This window comes from Chrysemys picta, chromosome 17 (genome assembly GCF_011386835.1).
Source record: "Chrysemys picta bellii isolate R12L10 chromosome 17, ASM1138683v2, whole genome shotgun sequence".
Taxonomy (NCBI): domain Eukaryota; kingdom Metazoa; phylum Chordata; order Testudines; family Emydidae; genus Chrysemys; species Chrysemys picta.
The window spans coordinates 26,366,188-26,384,863 of record NC_088807.1 but is presented as its reverse complement, the minus strand read 5'-3'; the positions used below and the strand labels follow the sequence as shown (position 1 = coordinate 26,384,863).

Sequence of the window (18,676 nt, the reverse complement as noted above, 5' to 3'; positions counted from 1 at the left end):
GGTGGGGGCCAGCACTGGGGAGGGTGGGGGGGTCAGCCCCAAGGGGGGCTGGGGTACATCCCCCAAAACTTACCTTATCCATCTCCACGTGCTTCTCCGGGGCCCCTTGTTTCTCTCTGCCGGAGAGGCCAACCCCCAGAGCCCCCCGCTCCGTCCTGGAGGAGGAAAGGCAGTGTTGGCAGAGAGAAGGGAGAGAGTCGGGGCAGCCACCTCTGGGGTGGGGCTGGCTCCCCAGGGACCTCTTGCCCGGGGAGGGGGGTCTCACCTGTCGACAGCCCGGGGGGCACTGGGGGGCTGAAGGGGGAAAGGCAGACGCCCCGAGTCGATGAAGGGAGAAGCCAGTTTGCGGATGGGGCTGGTCCCAGGTCGCTGGCGCCCCCGGCTGCCCTCCGAGTTCACCCGCAGCCTGCTAGAGAAAGGGGGGGGTCAGATGGGGTCCACTCAGAGGTGGGGGGCTGGGTATTCGGGGACCCCTCAGAGGTGGGGGCAGGGGGCTGGGTATCCGGGGGCTGGTTATCTGGGACCCCTCAGGGGCGAGGCCGGGTATTCGGGGTCCCCTTCGGGGGCGGGGCAGGGGCTGGTTATCCGGGGCCCACTCCGGGGCGGGGGGCCGGGTATCCGGGGGCTGGTTATCCGGGGACCCCTCCAGGACAGGTGGGGGGGGCAGGTGTCTGGGGTCCCCTTGGGGGCGGGGCAGGGGCCATGTAACCGAGGACCCCCCCTCACCTGCTGATTGACTCTGGTGTCGGCTCAGCTGGGGGAGACCCGGCATCTCCGTCCGACCCCGAGGTTCGGCGACTCCGGCTTTTCCCGGTGCTGGGGGGCAGGTGACTTAGTTAGGGGGGCTGTTCTCCCCCCTCCCCCCAGCCCCCTCCCTCCAGCCCCCTGCACCCCCCTCACCTGGGGATCAGGCTGATGTACTTGTGGGGAACCAGGCCACGGGCCCCCCCCAGCTCCCCACGCCACCAGTCTGGGGAGGCCTTGGCCAGCAGCCGGATCCGGTCACCCGGCTGGAACGAGAGCTCCTGGGACGAGCGCCCCTCGTAGGAGAACCGGGCCACGGCCTCGGGGGGGTCCCTGCGGGTCTGGGGGGCGGGGGGACACGTCAGACCACACTGGAGCCCCCAGCCCCCATGGGCCCCCACCCTCCAGAGCCCCCCAGCCCCCCGCAGCCTCCCTCTTCCGCCAGCACACCCCGACCCCTGCCAACGCCTCCAAGGGCCCCAACCCTCTTCCACCAGCACCCTAAAGCCCTCCTCCAGGAGCCCCCCAACCCCCTAGGGCCCCCAACCCCTCCCATCAGAGCCCCCTGCCCGTGCCCCCTAGGGCCTCCCCCCCGCCGGCACCCCTCAATGCTGCCCCCCAGGGCACTGGGTGGCTGTTGTGTGCAGAGTGGGGCCCTTGGGGGGCCAACCCCCAGAGGGTGGGACCCTCTCCAATGGCAGATCTGGGGCAGGAAGGGACCTTCCTTCCCCTCACCATCCTCACTGGCCACAGTCGATGTCTCGGGGGGCCCATCCCCCTCGCTCTCCTCAGCCGCGGGGTCCAGGGGCAGCGTCTCCCTGGGGGGGGGGAGAGAGGGGGTGAGATCGGGGTCCTGCCCCCCATCAGGGTCCCCCCACCCCCGGGAAATCCCCTGCCCCCCACTTACCCGTCCTCGTCGGGCGGCGCCAGGCAGCGCTCGTACAGGGGGCCGGGCAGCTGGTCGGGGGGCGGGAAGGTGGCCTCGGGGTACAGGATCAGGCACTTCACGGCCTCGTTGGCGTGGGGCTGGGTGGAGACGGGGTCCAGGCCGGGGGGGGCGGCCGCCAGCGTGGGCCCGAAGCAGACGGCCAGATTGTAGGGGTTCATCATGTTCTCCTCGCTGTGCTGGGACACGCTGGGGGGGGGGGAAAGGCAGAGGCTGAGCCCCCCGCCCCACGGCACCCCCCACCGAGTCACCCCCGCCCTGCCCCACGGCCCAGCCCCCCCACCCCACGGTGCCCCCCACCGAGTCACCCCCGCCCTGCCCCATGACTCAGCCCCCCACCCCACAGTGCCCCCCACCGAGTCACCCCCGCCCTGCCCGACTGCCCAGCCCCCCACCGAGTCACCCGCGCCCCCGCTGAGCCCCCTGCCCTATGGCCCCCATGGTGCCCCCCACCGAGTCACCCCTGCCCCGCCCCCCGACCACTCACTGGTTGAGGAAGGCGAAAAGATATCGTAGGACGACGACCACGGGCGCCGGGAGCCGGGCCAGGAGGGTGCGGAGGTGGGAGATGCGCTCGGACGGGGACTCCAGCTCTGGGGGGGAGCGGTAGGGTCAGCTGGGGGGCAAAGAACAGCCCGAGGCCAGGGGGAGGGACGGAGACGGGGGTCCATGGGGGAGACGGGGACAGGGGGTGGGGCACACGGGGGGACACGCTGGGGGTGGGTCACACGGGGCGGGGGGGGGGGGGGGGAGACCTCAACGGGCCATCACCAGCAGCTCCGGGAAAACGTCCGGCGGAAAAAGGGGCTTCTGCAGCCCCCGAAAAAAACGACTTCAGGAGCCCGGCGACCGAGTCCAGGTCCCGGGGGTAGGAGCCACCCGCCAGCGGGTCCTCGCCTGTGGGGGGAGCAGGGGGGGCAGTGGTGAGGGGGGGGCAGCTCCCTCGGTCTCCCCCCCCACCATCCCCCTCCCACCCGGCCCCCCCTCACCTCTCTCGAAGGCCTCCCGGATTTCAGTCACTCGCATCTGGGATCCCGGCACCCGGAAGATCCCTCGTGCTGGAGACCTGTGGGGAGAACCCGGCGTGGGACGGGCAGCCCAGGACCCAGGCATCCGGGACGGGGGAGAATGGGACCCAGACGTCCGGGATGGGGTGAGGGGGACCCAGGCGGCCGGGACGGCAGCACTCCAAGCCCCAGGGACGGGAGAATGGGACCCAGGCGTCCAGGACAGCAGCAGTCCAAGCCCCAGGCACAGGGGAGAGAATGGGACCCAGGCGTCCGGGACGGGGCGAGGCGAGGGGGACCCAGGCCTTACCGTGCAGGGTGATGAATCGGATGCAGCTCTCCACCACCAGCGGGACAGCCTGGCCAGATTTCTGTGGGGGGTGGGGAGATCAGACACCAGGGACCCCCAGCCTCTGCCCCATTGGTGGGGGAGGGGCTAGGGGACACTGGATCCACCCCCCAGGCTTCAGCAAAGCGCACGAGGGGCAGCTCCTGGCACCAGCGCTGGGGGGCAGGAGACCCCCCACCCCCACCCCACAGGGACCAACGGGGGCCTGGGGGAAGCTGCGGACTGAGCCAGCCAGGGGGGGACGCAGCGTGGGGGAGGGGGGGCTGGTACCTGCACAAAGTCCTCCAGGTCTGTGGGGAAGGAGGCGAACGCGGCCGGGACGCGGGGGAGGGAGGCGCGTGGAAGGGCCCTGTGGGGGGGGGGGAAGAACACGTCAGACACTGAGGTGGGGGATCCCGGGGACACCCCCCAGCTCTGCCAGAGCCCCCCCCCCCCGGTGCCTAAGGGGCCAGGATATCTGGGGGGGGGGGGAGACCTAGAGCTGCCAGCCCTGGGACCCCCCCCAACCCCCCTCCCCCACGGCCCCCCTCACCTGAGCTCCTCTCCGTCCTCAGCGGCTGCTGCAGAGAAAGCGAGAGGCAGAGCGTGAGGACATGGAAACATGCTAAGAGTGACTAGGACGTAACTGGAACATGTTTCACGCCAACGGGCTCTCGTACGGGACAATCTCCGGGGCGTGGCCGTCGTGTCTGTATAAATGTCTCACTCGTGGATCTGGGACTAGAAATAGGAACTAACTCGGGGGGCCTGTTGTCATGATGCCAAGTGGGGGCCGTTCCTGGTGGCTCCCGTTAGCCGGGACAATTGGCTGGGGGTGGCTCTGTTTGCAGGCAGGGCCCTGGGAGCCAGGCTTGGGGGGCTCCCAGGACATGTGACCATGTCACCCGGGCCTGGAATCCATCTTAACCCTGGGGCTTTTCCAGTGGGGGGGACGGGACCCGGAGGGACGAAGGGTTCCTGCCTTGGGCCAAGGCGATATAAGGGGGGGACAGAAGAAAGGGGGCGGCAGTCATGAGAAACCCCCCAGCTCCCCCCTGAGCTGGAACAAGGGCCGTGCCGGGGAGGGTCGGGCCCAGACTAGGAAGGGGTCTAGGCTGTGAAAGAAGCTCATTGGAACATCTCGGAGGCTGAGATTTTATCTGTAACAAGTTTTTTAAAGGCATCAGACTCAGACTTGCGGGTTTTTGTTTCATGTTGCCTGGTAACTTACTTTGTTCTGTCTGTTACTACGCGGAACCACTTGAATCTGACTTTTTATAAAATCACTTTTGTTTATTAATGAACCCAGAGTAAGTAATTAATAGCTGGGGATCACACAGCTGTGCATCTCGCTCTCAGGGTTATCGAGGGGGACAGGTTCTGAGTTTAGCCTGGATAAGCTTTAGACCGAGTGAAAGGGGTTTTGGGGGGTTCGGACCCCACGGGGAGCTGGGGGGCTGGAGGCAGGGAACCTGCAGGGCAGTTCTTGGTTAACACCTGAGGCTTTGGGGCCGTGGCCCAGACGTGGCTCTGGGTTGCAGCCGGCTGGCGCGTCTGGCTCCACACGGCCGGTTCTGCAGTGCCCGGCTGGCAGGGAAAATGGGCTCCGAGGTGAACTCAGCACGTCAGGTGACAGTCCCAAGGGGGTCTCTGTGACCGAAGCCGTCACACAGAGTTAACGCCCGGACACCTGGGTCCTTTCTCTCCCCCCCACCCCCGTCCCCGCTCACCCTTCGCGATGGCCTCGCCCAGCGTCTCCAGCTTCGACTGTAACTTCGCCCCGATGCTCCGTCGCGTCAGGAACAGCTCCAGCTTCTGCGGGGGGGACAGGATCAGCCGGGCGGGGCGGGAGTGAGGGACACGGAGGGGCTGTGGGGCGCCGTGGGGCGGGGGGGTGGGGCTGCGGGGCGCAATGGGGAGCATGGGGGACAGCAGAGGGGGCAGTGCGGGGCACCGTGGGGTGGGGGTGAGGGGCCCTGTGGGGGCTGTGGGTCGGGGCTCCGTGGGGCTGCGGGGTGCCATGGGTCAGGGCTCTGTGGGGCGCCATGGGTCAGGGCTCTGTGGGGCGGGGGTTTCACACGCCGGGGGGGGGCCGTACCGTGAGGTAGAAGGTCTCTGTCTCCAGCTGCTGGGCCCGTCGCTTGGCCCCACTGCGCCCCTCGGCACTGGCCCCCCGCAGCGACTCAGCCGAGCCCGGCCCCCCAAAACGCCTCCAGCACCTCGGGCTCCTCCGCCCCCAGCAGTTCCCGGAAGCTGCTCAGCGTCGCCTGCAGCGTCTTGTTCACCTGGGGGGGCCACGGGAGGGGTGAGGGGGGAGCCCGGCGCCAGGTCCCAGAATCCTTTGCAGCAGCAGCCATTGGCGCGAGCGGCCCCCCCCCCGACCCGTGAAACGTGGCTTTTCCCTGGTCACGTTGGACCTGAGTTCTGCACCGTGTCTGCCTCAGTTTCCCCATGTGCCAACACCCCAGCTGTGAGCGTCCAGCCCCCCCGCTCCCTGCCCCCCCGACCTCCCCACTCCCCCGACCCCACCTCCTCGGTCTCCAGGCTCAGGTCCTTCAGCCGCGTCTCGATGGCCTGCCACTGCAGCAGCAGCTCCGGGCGCAGGGACCCCACGGCCTGGACCTCCGACACCTGGGGGGAAAAGGGGGGGCGATGGTTGTTCCCACCCCCTATATCTACCGCTGCCGCCCCACCCCCACCCCCATCTACCCTCCCCCACCCCCTGCCCCACCTTCATCCCCTCCCCCTCCCCCCACACCCATCTTCCCCTCCCCCTGCCCCGCCTTCATCCCCTCCCCCCCCCCCCCATCTTCACCCCTCCCCCTCCTCCCATCTTACCCTCCCCCCGCCCCACCTTGATCCCCTCCTCCACCCACCTTCATCCCCTCCCCCTCCCCCTATCTTACCCTCCCCCCGCCCCACCTTGATCCCCTCCTCCACCCCACCTTCATCCCCTCCCCCTCCCCCCACACCCATCTTACCCTCCCCCCGCCCCACCTTCATCCCCTCCCCCCACCTTTATCCCCTCCCCCGCCCCACCTTCATCCCCTCCCCCGATACCTCCCCCGAGACCCCCTCTCACCTCGTCGCCCTCATGGGGGTGGTACTCGAAGCGCGGGGGGGGGCAGTACGCGGCCGGGTTGGCCTCCATCAGCCGAGCCTTGTCCCCGGGGGGGTCCAGGGCCAGCACGGCCCCCTCCAGCGCCCCCAACCCCTCCCCCCAGGAGCTCTGGGCCCGACCCTCGGCCGCCAGGTACGTCCGCAGCAGGCGGCCCAGGGAGAGATGGAACCCGAGGTCCGAGCACTGCGGGGAGACACACCCCTGAACCCCGGCCCGGCGCCCCCCAAGGCCGGCCCAGCCCCGCCCCGCCGGCGCCCCTCACTCCCGACACGCAGCCCCCGAGCCCAGCCCCTGCCGGTGCCCCTCACTCCCGACCTGTAGCCCCCCGAACCCAGCCCCTGACGGTGCCCCTCACTCCCGACCCGCAGGCCCTGCTAGCCCGGCCCTGCCCCCCAGCCCTGCCGGTGCCCCCTCACTCCCGACCTGCAGCCCCCTGCTAGCCCAGCCCTGCCGATGCCCCTCACTCCCGACCCGCAGCCCCTGCTAGCCCAGCCCTGCCCCCCCCAGCCCTGCCAGCGCCCCTCACTCCCGACCCGCAGCCCCCGGTGCCCCTCACTCCCGACCCGCAGCCCCCGAACCCAGCCCCCGCCCTGCTGGTGCCCCTCAATCCCCTGGAGCATCCAGCCTTGTCGGAGGCCTGGGTCCCATTCCCCGGACGCCTGGGTCCCGCGTACGTCGAGGATGTCGGAGACGTCCTGCAGGTAGTAGTTGCGGAGGACGGCGTTGGTGGACCCCAGGTGCAGGAGATAATCGTTCCGGGCTCCTGTGCACTTCGATTGCGCTGCCAGGAACCGGGCCTGGCGCTGGGGGGGGGGGGCGGGGGGGAGAGACCCGTCAGCGGGGGGGGGCAGCCAACCCCCCCGAGCCTCTGCCCCCCAAAGCACAGAGCCGCCCCCCCCACTTCCCTGCCCCCCATGAGCCCCAGGCCCCCTCCTCCCAGCTCACCTTCTCCACCAGCCGCTCCCCCTTGCGGAGGGAGGCGCGTCGGGCCAGCTTGTCCTGCCCGGCTCCCCCCGGCTCGGGGGGCTGCCGGCCCCCCCTCTTCTCCTCCTGCCGCTCGGCCTCCCGCAGTTTGTTCTCCGCGCTCTGGCTCTCTGCGTGCTGCGTCTGGTAGGTTTTCATAGCCTGGGGGGGCGGGGGGGGTCAGTGGGGAGCCCGGAGCCCCCCCCGACCCCCCCGCCCGCCGGGTCCCGCACTCACCATCTGCAGCTCAGAAATCATCGTCAGCAGCTCGTCCTGCATCTGCTGCTCCAGGTCTCGGCTCTGGGGGGGCACGGGGGGGCAGCATTAGAGATGGGGGGGCCCTATCAACCCCTCCCTTCCCGCACCAACCCTCCAGCCCAGGGCATGGGACGGATCCCCAGGAACCCGCGGGGGGAGGGCACCACGTCGCGCTGGAGGGACGGGACCCAGGAGTCCGGGGAGCAGTGCTGGGGGGAAGGGACCCAGGAGACCAGGGCAGGGAGAGCAGGGCCTGGGGGGAGGGGAGAAGGGACCCAGGAGACCAGGGCAGGGGGACCAGCCCCACCTTCTTGACCAGGCGCCCCAGATCGTCGCTGAGCTGGGTCAGGTGCAGCGTCAGGGGCCCTGCGTAAATATCACTCAGGGCCCCGTGGTCCCGGCCGGCCTGGCGGGTCTGATTCAACACCAGCTGCCAGCACTGCAGGGGGGACGGCGGGTCCTGCTCCCTCCTGGGGAGAGATGGAGAGCGGTGCCCCTCACTCCCGACCCGCAGCCCCCCGTGCCCCTCACTCCCGACCCCCAGCCCTCCCAGTGCCCCTCACTCCCGACCCGCAGCCCCCCGTGCCCCTCACTCCCGACCCCCAGCCCTCCCGGTGCCCCTCACTCCCGACCCGCAGCCCCCAGCCCTGCCGGCGCCCCTCACTCCCGACCCGCAGCCCCCTGTGCCCCCACTCCCGACCCCCAGCCCCCCCGTGCCCCTCACTCCCGACCCCCAGCCCACCTGGAGTGCTCCTTGGCCCCCGCGCAGCCGGGCGGTGAATCTCTCCGACAGCTTCTCCAGCCCGCGGGAATATTCCTGCTCCAGCTCGGCCTTTCGCCGCAGGAAGTCGCCCATGTCCTGGAGCAGCTGCAGCCGGAGCTCGGCCTGGGCCTCTCGCCCCCGCTGCTGCTCGCCCAGCTGGCCACGCAGCTCTGCAGGGGGGGCAGCGTCAGCAGGGGGCGCCCAGGAGCCCCAATGAGCAGGGAAGGGACCCAGGAGTCCGGGGCTAGCGGGGGTGGGGCAGAGAGGAGCAGGGAAGGGACCCAGGAGTTTGGGGCTGGCGGGGGTGGTGCAGAGAGGAGCAGGGAAGGGACCCAGGAGTCCGGGGGTGGGGCAGAGAGGAGCAGGGAAGGGACCCAGGAATCCGGGCTGGCGGGGGTGGGGCAGAGAGGAGCAGGGAAGGGACCCAGGAGTTTGGGGCTGGTGGGGGTGGGGCAGAGAGGAGCAGGGAAGGGACCCAGGAGTTCGGGGCTGGCGGAGCAGGGAAGGGGAAGGGACCCAGGAGTCCGGGAGCATCAATTTGTTTGCTGGGCACTTTCATTTCCTGGGCAGCTGCAGAGTTGGGGGTGTGGGGGGGAAATGGGGAAGTCTGCGAGCCCCGTGGGCACCTGCCCCCCATGGCTGGCTCTGAGGGCAGGGAATGGGGTTCAGTGACCTGTCCCCTCTGGGGGGACACCCGCCGGGATCCCGCCCTGGGGCAGGGGCTGGAACGGCCCCCTTTGCCTGCCCCCCCACGTTCCTCTTTCCCCGCGGGCGGCAGCTGACCCACTGATGGGGGGGGAGAGAGCCGAGAGTGGGCACTAGTGGCCCTGCTTGTGGCCACATTCGGAGAACTCCCCCTTCCCCCACATCCTGCCCCAGAGCCTCAAACCCACATATCCGGCAGGAGGGGGCGGTGCCAGCAACCCCCACAGGGCTACCCCCCGGCCCTCACCCACCCCTACCCAGAGCCCAGGAGTGAACCCAGGAGTCCGAGCTCCCCCCAACCCCCACCCAGCCACATGCACCAGGACACACCCCACAGTGAAGAACTAACCAACTCCTAGGTTCTCTCCCCGGCTCTGGGAGGGGAGTGGGGGCTGGGAGCCAGGACTCCTGGGTTCTCTCCCTGGCTCTGGGAGGGGAGTGGGGGCTGGTGGTTAGAGCAGTGGGGGCTGGGAGCCAGGACTCCGGGGTTCTCTCCCCGGCTCTGGGAGGGGAGTGGGGGCTGGTGGTTAGAGCAGGGGGGTCTAGGAGCCAGGACTCCTGGGTTCTCTCCCGGCTCTGGGAGGGGAGGGGGGCTGGTGGTTAGAGCAGGGGGGTCTGGGAGCCAGGACTCCGGGGTTCTCTCCCCGGCTCTGGGAGGGGAGGGGGGCTGGTGGTTAGAGCAGGGGGGCTGGGAGCCAGGACTCCTGGGTTCTCTCCCTGGCTCTGGGAGGGGAGGGGGGCTGGTGGGTTAGAGCAGAGTGGGGGCTGGGAGCCCGGACGCCTGGGTTCTCCCCTGGCCCTGAACTCTGCTGGGATTCCCCAGGTCTCTGTGGCGGGGGAGGGGGAGCCGGGGGGGTGAGGAAGTTGAACGGAGCTGAGAGGCCGGAACCTGCGGGGGAAGTTGCATTAAAACCCGCTCCTGGGCTCGGCCGGGCTGCGGGGAGAGGCTGGGGTGTGGGCTCCCCCCATTAGCCCCACTGACCCCAGGAGCCGGGAGAGAATCCAGGGGTCCGGGCCCCCAGCCCCCAGCAGGGGGAGGGGCCCGAGCCCTCAGGCGACCCCCCAAGCCATAGGGCGGGGGGCAGTGGGGTGGGCTCAGGTTGGGGGGGGGGTCGGGGCAGCCCATTCAGCCCCCTCCCAATGCAACGCCTCAGCCCCACTGGAGCCCCCCCAACACGCAGACTCCTTCGGCCAGCCCCCCTCTGGTCCCCGCCCCCCTGCGCCCCCCGGCTCGCTGCCCCCGCCCCACCGCGGCCCCCACTTGCTCAGCCCTCTCCCCCCGCAGCCCATAGCCGGGGGGGGGGGCGCAGCCTCGGGCCCCCCTCACCTTTCGCCTGCGCCTCATATTCAGCCTGCGGCCAGCGCTCCTTGCGCGCCTTGGCCAGCGCGCTCATGCCGGGCGGGGGCTGCGCGGGGGGCCCCGATCCGAGCTGGGCAGGACCCGGCGCCGAGTCCCAGCGCCCCACGCCGCGGCTGCGCCTGGCCCCGCCCCCCGCGTCCGGTCCGCCCCGCCCCCCGCGTCCGGCCCAAGCCTGGGGGGGGGGGGGGAAGAGGAAGTGAAGGAGCATCCTTAACCCCTTGTGCGCTGCAGCCCCCCCAGTCAGTGCCCCCCCCACGCTGCCAGCGACCGGGGGGGCTGGACGCCATAGACAGACGCACCCCCCCACGGACCCCCCCTCTACAGACATCACCTGCCCCCAGAGGAGCGGGTCGGGAGTGAGGGGGGTTTGCTGTGGGTCCCTGCCCCTGCCCCACACCCCGACACCCCCTGTTCCACTTCCCTGCTGGTTGATTAGTGTCGGGCCCAGAAACACCCGGGGGCAGCCGCGTCGCGGGGGGGGGGGTAGCCGCGGGGGGGGGGTCACGCAGAGACCCGGGCGGGGGCGGGGGTCAGAGGTAACTTTCTTGCTTGAACCCCTTCCTGCGTGGAAGGGAAGTTTCACAGCCACCCCCCCCTGGATTTTTTGGGGGCTGAACCTGCCATCCCTGAACCCCTCCCCTGCCCCAGGCACAGTAACTAAGGGGGGGCCTCTTGTCATTCCATCCCCCCGGACCCCTGGGTCCCTCTCCCGGGCACTGCACCCATCCCCCAGCACAAGACAGGCTGCGTGTGGGGCGGGGGGGTGCAGGGTCCAGGCCCCTCCCATCATTTTTCGGGGGGGGGGTCAGAGTCCTTTCCGGGAGGCGGCGTCGGCCCGGCGGAGCTCGGCCTCGGGCACCAGCCCCAGGGCCCCCAGCGCCTGCACAAGCTGCTCCCGGGCGCAGCCGGCGAAGCTGTTGGAGAGGAAAGTGGGGAGCCCCCCGGCCCCGTCCCGCAGCGTGTAGAGGGGGACGCGCACCAGCCCCAGGACCTGCAACGAGACGGGCCGGCCGTGAGCCGCTGCCCCAGCCCCCTGCCAGCCCCCCACTCAGCTCCCAGCCTCCCACTGCCCCCCACTCAGCTCCCCGTCCCCTCCCACTCAGCTCCCAGCCCCCCACTGTCCCCCACTCAGCTCCCCGTCCCCTCCCACTCAGCTCCCAGCCCCACACTGCCCCCCAGCGCCCCCCACTCAGCTCCCAGCCCCCTACTGCCCCCCACTCAGCTCCCCGTCCCCTCCCACTCAGCTCCCAGCCCCCCACTGTCCCCCACTCAGCTCCCCGTCCCCCTCCCACTCAGCTCCCAGCCCCACACTGCCCCCCAGCGCCCCCCACTCAGCTCCCAGCCCCCTACTGCCCCCCACTCAGCTCCCCGTCCCCCTCCCACTCAGCTCCCAGCCCCACACTGCCCCCACTCAGCTCCCAGCCCCACACTGCCCCCACTCAGCTCCCAGCCCCACACTGCCCCCCAGCGCCCCCACCGAGCCCCACACTGCCTCCCACTCAGCCCCCTGCCAGCCCCGCCCCACCCCACACTGCCCCCACTCAGCTCCCAGCCCCACACTGCCTCCCTCCCAGCCCCACCCCACCCAGCTCCCAGCCAGCCCCACACTGCCCCCCACTCAGCTCCCTGCCCCCAGCACCTCCTGCCCCACACTGCTGCCCCCGCCCCCCACCTCCAGCCCGTGGTCTTTGGCTTTCGTGGCTCCGTCCTCCAGGGCCTGGAGCTGCTCCAGGCTGATCCGCTTGGCGTAGAAATGAGCCACCAGGCGCTGGGGCGTCTCCGCGCAGCGCGCCCCGAGATGGTCGCCCTCGGCCAGGCTCAGGGGGCCGCCCCGGGCCCCAGCTCCTCCCGCAGCTCCCGGTTCAGCCCGGCCTCCAGGGAGCCGTCCTGGGGGTCCACGAACCCCCCCGGGAACCCCAGCCGCCCGTCAAAGCGCATCTGCATCTGCGGGGGAGGGGGCAGGGTTAGCGGGGGGCTCTGGGACAGTCCCCCCCCTTCCTGCAGGTTCACCCCCAGCCCCCTCCCAGGGCTCTCTGCCCCGCAGAGCCCCCAGGGGATCCCCTCACAACAGCCCCCCACAGGGACCTCCATGTGAGCATCTCATCCCCACCCCAGGCAGCTCCCCAGGGGGACACCCCCACATCCCCCTAACTCAGCCCCCCAGCCCTAGGGCTCCCCTAACTCAACCCCCCAGGGCCCACTGGAACCCCCTAACTCAGCCCCCCAGCCCCTAGGGCTCCCCTAACTCAACCCCCCAGGGCCCACTGGAACCCCCTAACTCAGACTCCCAGCTGCCCCCAGAACTCAGCCCCCTGGAGTCCCCAGAACTCCTAACTCAGCCCCCCCAAAACTCCCCAGATCCCCCTAACTCAGCCCCCCAGCCCCTAGGGCTCCCCTAACTCAACCCTGGGACCCCCAGCTCCCAGGGCCCCCCAGAACTCCCGAACTCACCCCCCCAAGTCCCCCAGAACCCCCTAACTCAGCCCCCCAGCCCCTGGGCCCCCCACCAGCACGGCGTGGCGCAGCGGGACGCGCCCGAAGAGCCGGCCGGGGCAGGGCGCGCAGATCAGGGCGTGACACGCGTGTCTCCAGCCGGGCCCGAGCTGCAGCGCCTCGGCCCGGGACAGGATCCGCGACTCGCCCATCGCCGCCGCCTCCAGCCTCCTGCGGGGCCCCGCCCCTTTCTGCACGAGCGGGAGGGGCGGGGCGCGCAGCGGCCAATCAGCGCCCGCCAATGGAACGCGGAGACACGCACACCACGCGTGGGCGGGGCTAGTGGAACGTGAGCGATCAGCTGGGCCCCGAGGGCGGGGCTAGTGGAACGTAGCTCCCCCCATTCCGAGGTGCGGGGGGGCGGGAGGGGAACAGCTGGAAGAGGGGATCCAATCAGCGGGCAGGCGCCCCCCCAGCCCATGGGGCCCCCTAGAGTACAGCAGAGCCCCATGGGGGGGGAGGGGGGGGAAGGATGATGGCGAGAAGGCTGCCCCCCAGTGGAGAGCAGGGCTCACCCCGCTGGAGCAGGGGGGGCAGCAGAGGGATCTCCAGGGGGCCCTGGGATTGGGGGACAGCAGGGAGACTGGAGGAGGGGCTCGGGGTGCCCCCCACGATGGAAGGGGAAGCTCGTGTAATAGGTATGAATACACCGCATGCCTCAGTTTCCCACATGTGGAACATGGTTAACGGGGGGGGGGGGGGGCTGGTCATTCTTTTCACACTATGACACCCCCCATCCCACCCTTGGCGGGGGGGGGGGGGGGGGGCGCAACAGCAGCAAGTGACTAACAAACCCTCCTCAGGAAGCCGGGTGGGGGCAGCCCGTCAGCCCGTGGGGGGCCGGGGGCCTTAGAAGGGGCCAGGCTGCGTCCAGACCCCCCCCACACCCCGTCTTCACCCCACCAGCAGAGACCCTCTGGAGCGAGGAAGGGGGGGGGCCGGGGCTCCCTTGGGTCCAGTGCAGGGTGCAAGGGCAGGTCCCAGGGGGCACATGACACCCAGGGGGCTGCCCCATTGTCCGGGCCCCCGGGGCGGTTCCATGCCAGGCGCCGCCCCCCGGTGGGAGGGCAGAGACCACACACACCCCACGGCTCAGCGGTGACCTTTATTGGGCTGGCTACCCCAGTGCCCCACGGCGGGGCCCTAGGAGGCCGAGTCGGAGGCCTCGGAACTGTCCTTCACGTCTGTGCTCTCCGTGGCCTCGCTCACGTCCTTGCTGTCCCCCCCGCTGTCCTCGGGGGCCCCCGGGCCCCCCGTCACCCCCGGGCAGCAGTCGCCTCCGTGATTGGCCTTGTGCTCCAGCACCGGCTGCCGGGTCCGCTCCTTCAGCTCCAGCTGCCGCCTCAGCTGTGGGGAGAGGAGGGGTCAGGGGGGCCAGAGGGCAGGGGCTGCGGGTCAGGAGTGAGGGCACCGGCAGGGCTGGGGGGGGGGGGGGGGGGGCGCAGGGCCAGTCTAGCAGGGGCTGCGGGTCGGGAGTGAGCGGCACCGGCAGGAGCTGGGGGGTTATGGGGCTGGGGGGTTATGGGGCTGCGGGTTGGGAGTGAGGGGCACCGGCAGGGCTGGGGGGTTATGGGGCTGCGGGTTGGGAGTGAAGGGCACCGGCAGGACTGGGGGGTTATGGGGCTGGAGGGTTATGGGGCTGCGGGTCGGGAGTGAGGGGCACTGGCAGGGCTGGGGGGTTATGGGGCTGCGGGTCGGGAGTGAGGGGCACCGGCAGGGCTGGGGGGTTATGGGGCTGGAGGGTTATGGGGCTGCGGGTCGGGAGTGAGGGGCACCGGCAGGGCTGGGGGGTTATGGGGCTGGGGGGGACACACACACTCTCTGAACCTCGTCTGCCATCTGGGTCAGGTCCCGTTTCATGGCGTAGGCGTCCTCCCCGTCCGCGTAGTATTTGGGTTCCACCTCGCTGATCCTGGGGGGGGGGGGGGGAGGGGGCGCACATTACCATCGGGGGGTGCCAGGTAGACACTGCCCTGCCCCCCCCACACTGCCCCCTGCCCCTCTACTGCCCCCTGCCCCCCATCCCCCCCCCCGCACTCACTGGAAGTTGAGGGTGTTGGAGTACAGGTGAAGAGCCGCCCGGTTACTGCAAGAGAAGGGACAGAGGGGTCAGTAAATGGGGGCACGAGGCCCCATAGGGGCTGGGTTCCCCCAAAGACAGGGCAGGGGGAGCAAGTGCCCAGCTGAGGCAGGGACTCTGGGCAGAGGTGGGGGGCTCAGGGGCAGTGGGGCGAGGTGGGGGGGCACTTGCTCTGGGGGGATTGGGTGAAGATCTGGGGGTTACCCAGCACTGGCAGCTGGGGGGCTGAGGTGTCACTGGCGGGGGGGGGGGGAGGGAGAGAGAGAGACAGAGGGTTGGTGTGGTCTCAGGATGTGTGCGCGCGCGCGCGCGGGGGGGGGGGGGTTGTGACTGAAATGTGGGTGTGGGGGGGCGTTACTGAAATGTGTGGGTGTGTAGGGGGGGGTGTTTTCAACCTCCCGACAAGCAGCCTTTCAGGGAGGACAGTGAAAAGGCCGTGGCTCATTGGGGAAACGCACACACGCCCCAGGGTCACCCCAGGGACCGAGACAGCCCAACCCCATAGGAAGTGTGGGGCCCAGGTAAGAGCTTTCCAGCAAGTGGGGAGAAGCTAGAAAAGGGGGCCGATGACATCAGAGGGGCCCTCACTCTCCCTGCAACGACACACGGAAACACCGGAGGGGCAAGGACTGAACGGGGGACACGCTGGTCCGAGGCGAAGGGATTTTTCTCCTGGGAAAGCCGAGGCAGCTTGTGCCGCGAGCCCCAGCCGGCCCGTCCGTCGCGCCGGGGGAGGACTGGCCGATTGACACCCCAGGGAGGGGGCGACGCTCCGTTTGGGGGCTGTAGGGGAGGACTGGCCGATTGACACCCCAGGGAGGGGGCGACGCTCCGTTTGGGGGCTGTTTATTTGCTGGGTGAGCCGCTTCCAGCTGCCGCTCTCCCTTAGCATCACTTCTGGACTCTCTCTCGGGCTGGTTTTGTCTAAGGCCAGTGTGTGGAAATCGGACCTGGGGGCCGAAAGCCGGGCAGATCCCCCTCCACATCGCGCGGGGGGTGTGGGGGGGTGTGGGGGGGATGTCCCGAGCTGACCTTGGGCCGATCCCAGGTGGGGGTCACTTGAGTAACTGGGCAGCTCCTTAGCTGAGCTCTCCAGGTGTGTCCCCACCTGTGTGCGCTGGTGGGATGGACGGACGGACTCAATGGGACCCCAGTTCCGAGTGGGAGCCGGGGGGACCCGTCACAGGCGGGTTGGCGGTGTGAAGAAGGGGGTCCCGGGCAGTCCCGGGGCTGGGGGGGTCCCGTGGGGGGCTCACCTCTTGCGGACGTGCAGGGAGACGTACTTGGCGTTGAAGTTCTCGATCATGGCGCGGGACGCCTGGTCCATCAGCTTCTGCGCCAGCCCCAGGCGCCGGTGGGAGCGTTTCACGGCCTGGGGGGGGGCCAGGGGGGCGTCTTGACCTGCGCCCATTCCCCCCTCAAACAGGGCGCCCCCCACCCCGGTCTGCACCTGGTCCCCCCTTGAACAGGGCAACCCCCCAGTCTGCACCTGCCCCCCCCCCACGCCTGGGACCCCCCTCGAACAGGGCGCCCCCTACCCCAGTCTGCACCTGCCCCCCCAAACGGTGTGCACCCAGCCCCCCAATAGCCCCCAGGCACCCCTCTGCTCCAGACCCTCCTTTTTGCCTCCCCCACAATCTGGTAGCCCCCACCCCTCCTTCTCCCCTGCTCCAGCCCCTCCCCCCGTGAGCCCGCCACGCACCAGGGAGGTGATGTGTCCGTGGGGCAGGTCGTCGGGGTCCTCCTCCCTAGGGCGACAGGAGAGAAGTCAGCACGGAGCCCGAGGGACGAGCCAGCCCCACGGGCAGACACGGGGGCACGAGGGGGCCAGGGCAGGAGTGGGGGCGGGCAGGGCACAGGGGATTTGGAGCGTGCAGGGGAGGGGGGCAGAGGCACCAGGAAGGGGCTGTGGGGGGGTTGAGAGGGGAGAGGACGAGGGGGGCCAGGGCGGGGATTGGGGGGCTGCTGACGCCCCAGCCCCACGACTCACATCTTGGCCAGCACGTAGCCCACGATCTTGCCGTTCTCGTCCTCGGCGATGTAGGAGAGCTGGGGGGAGACGGGCCGGGGTGAGATTGGGGGCGCAGGGGGGGAATTCCCCCAGGACACGTCCCCTCCCGCCGGCCCATAACCCGGCTACCCCGGAACACCCCCTCCTCCTCCAGGCGTCCCGCCCCCCCCCTCCTCCTCCTCCTCCTCCCGGGGGGGGACCCAGGCGTCCCGCCCCCCCTCCTCCCCCTCCCCGGGGGGACCCAGGCGCCCCCCTCCTCCCCCTCCCGGGGGGGGACCCAGGCGCCCCGCCCCCCTCCTCCCCCTCCCGGGGGGGGACCCAGGCGCCCCCCACCCCCCGGGGGGGACCCAGGCGCCCCGCCCCCCGCCCCCCGCACCCCGGGGGGGACCCAGGCGCACCTGCGGCCAGGACAGCCCGTGGTAGAAGTAATATTTCATCTGGTAGTTCTCGGGCAGGCAGAGCAGGTTGCAATGCTGCATGTTCGTCAGGTCCTCGGGCTGCGGGGGGGCGGCGTCAGCGCGGGACCCAGGCGTCCGGCCCCGCCCCTCCCAGCCCCCCCGGAACCTCCGAGACCCCCCCCCCGGGAACCCAGGCGTCCGGCCCCGCCCCGCCCCCCCGGGACCTCCGAGACCCCCCCCCGGGAACCCAGGCGTCCGGCCCCGCCCCTCCCCGCCCAGCCCCCCCGGGACCCCCCCCCGGGAACCCAGGCGTCCGGCCCCCCCGGGACCTCCGAGACGCCCCCCCGGGAACCCAGGCGTCCGGCCCCTCCCCCCTCACCGCCGAGACCTCCCCCCGGGGAACCCAGGCGTCCGGCCCCTCCCCCCTCACCGCCCAGCCCCTCAGAGACCCCCCCGCCCCCAGGGAACCCAGGCGTCCGGCGCCCCCGCACCCGCGCGTTCCGGATGTTCATGGCTCCGGCTCCGGCTCCGCGTCTCTCTCCCGGCGGCGGCTCCGCGCGGCGGCCGAGACCCAGGGGGCGGGTCCCGTCCCGGCCCCGCCTCCCCGACCGGCTCCGGCCAATACCCTGCCCGGGCGGGGAGATAGGTGGCCGCGTGCAGCCAATCGCGGGGCGAAGCCGGGGTCACGCCCCGCCCACGCGTCTCCGGAGTCAGCCAATCGCATGGCCAGACCGCAGGACGCGCCCCGCTCATTGGGTGCAGCCCCGGCCAATTGGCCGGAAGGAGGCGGGCTGATGTAAGTAGGCGGAGTCGATGTTGCTGTTCCCCGGACCGCGCTGCCGGCCAATCGGACAGTCCGATGGGGCACAAGTCCCGCCTCCCCAAAGAACGCACCAATCCCAATCCCGGAGGTTGGTTATGATTCACCTCCCCTCCCCTTTTAACCAATCATAGAGCACAACGCCTCGAGCTGTCCATTCACCTTCTAGGGAGAGTTGAGTGACGCGAGGACAGGACCGAAACAACCAATAACAGGCCACGAGGGGAGCGATTGACGCTTTCACCAGCCACTCACAGGCCGGCCAGCGCCTGCCCTTTAGATTCCGGCCTAGTCCTGCCAACAGCCAATCAGAAGCTGGCGTGGCCTACGGTGACAGCGGCATGGTCCAATGAGGGTGCAGCTACGGACATGTGCTAAGGCTGTGAGCTTCCCTATAGCAGTGACCCCCCCAGGAACCACGGCCGGGGGGCGGGGTCAGATCTGGCGCTGGGTCCAGACCCCCCCGTGAGTCCTTAGAGGGGGGGGCACAGCTGGTGGGTCCCTAACCCCCCCCGCACAAAGGGGGGTACCAGCACATCCGGGGGGGGCTCTCGGGAGGGGCGCAGAGGTTCGGGGGGGGCTGGGTCCCCCCCCCCACACCTGCCCAGATGTGCAGCCGGCGGGGACAGGGACCGTCCGCACGTGGGCGAAACCCAACTGCGGGGGCTGGGAGCCCGGA

At 70.7% G+C, this 18,676-nt stretch overlaps 3 protein-coding genes across 4 annotated transcripts; all 3 read right to left on the bottom strand.

The window, feature by feature from the left end:
• Positions 1 to 69: 69 nt before the first annotated feature.
• Positions 70 to 10,482, bottom strand: ARHGAP4 (Rho GTPase activating protein 4). Its single transcript, XM_065571265.1, is given in 29 exon segments — positions 70 to 155; positions 266 to 302; positions 304 to 409; positions 727 to 816; positions 901 to 1,073; positions 1,075 to 1,085; positions 1,480 to 1,562; positions 1,652 to 1,879; positions 2,178 to 2,283; positions 2,452 to 2,518; positions 2,520 to 2,587; positions 2,680 to 2,739; positions 2,742 to 2,756; positions 3,008 to 3,068; positions 3,317 to 3,395; positions 3,579 to 3,606; positions 4,756 to 4,840; positions 5,124 to 5,231; positions 5,233 to 5,310; positions 5,555 to 5,656; positions 6,108 to 6,329; positions 6,821 to 6,949; positions 7,092 to 7,271; positions 7,347 to 7,409; positions 7,675 to 7,837; positions 8,110 to 8,129; positions 8,131 to 8,300; positions 10,163 to 10,448; positions 10,450 to 10,482. Coding segments are annotated over 29 exon segments (2,937 nt in total).
• A 518-nt stretch (positions 10,483 to 11,000) lies between these two features.
• Positions 11,001 to 13,399, bottom strand: LOC101939820 (U8 snoRNA-decapping enzyme). The gene is given in 4 exon segments (XM_065571310.1): positions 11,001 to 11,186; positions 11,868 to 12,019; positions 12,022 to 12,139; positions 12,703 to 13,399. Coding segments are annotated over 4 exon segments (594 nt in total). The 5' UTR covers positions 12,841 to 13,399.
• A 381-nt stretch (positions 13,400 to 13,780) lies between these two features.
• NAA10 (N-alpha-acetyltransferase 10, NatA catalytic subunit) lies at positions 13,781 to 17,828 on the bottom strand. Of its 2 annotated transcripts, none has more exons than XM_065571306.1 (8): positions 17,669 to 17,828; positions 17,178 to 17,276; positions 16,759 to 16,817; positions 16,471 to 16,516; positions 16,025 to 16,140; positions 14,730 to 14,774; positions 14,505 to 14,600; positions 13,781 to 14,035 (listed from the first exon to the last, which is right to left on the bottom strand). In XM_065571306.1, exons 1-8 carry the CDS (start codon positions 17,687 to 17,689, stop codon positions 14,032 to 14,034), a joined length of 486 nt encoding a protein of 161 aa, XP_065427378.1. In that variant the 5' UTR covers positions 17,690 to 17,828; the 3' UTR covers positions 13,781 to 14,031. The 2 variants fall into 2 exon arrangements, with proteins under 2 accessions (XP_065427378.1, XP_065427376.1); XM_065571304.1 differs by having other exon boundaries at positions 14,516 to 14,600.
• Positions 17,829 to 18,676: the final 848 nt, after the last annotated feature.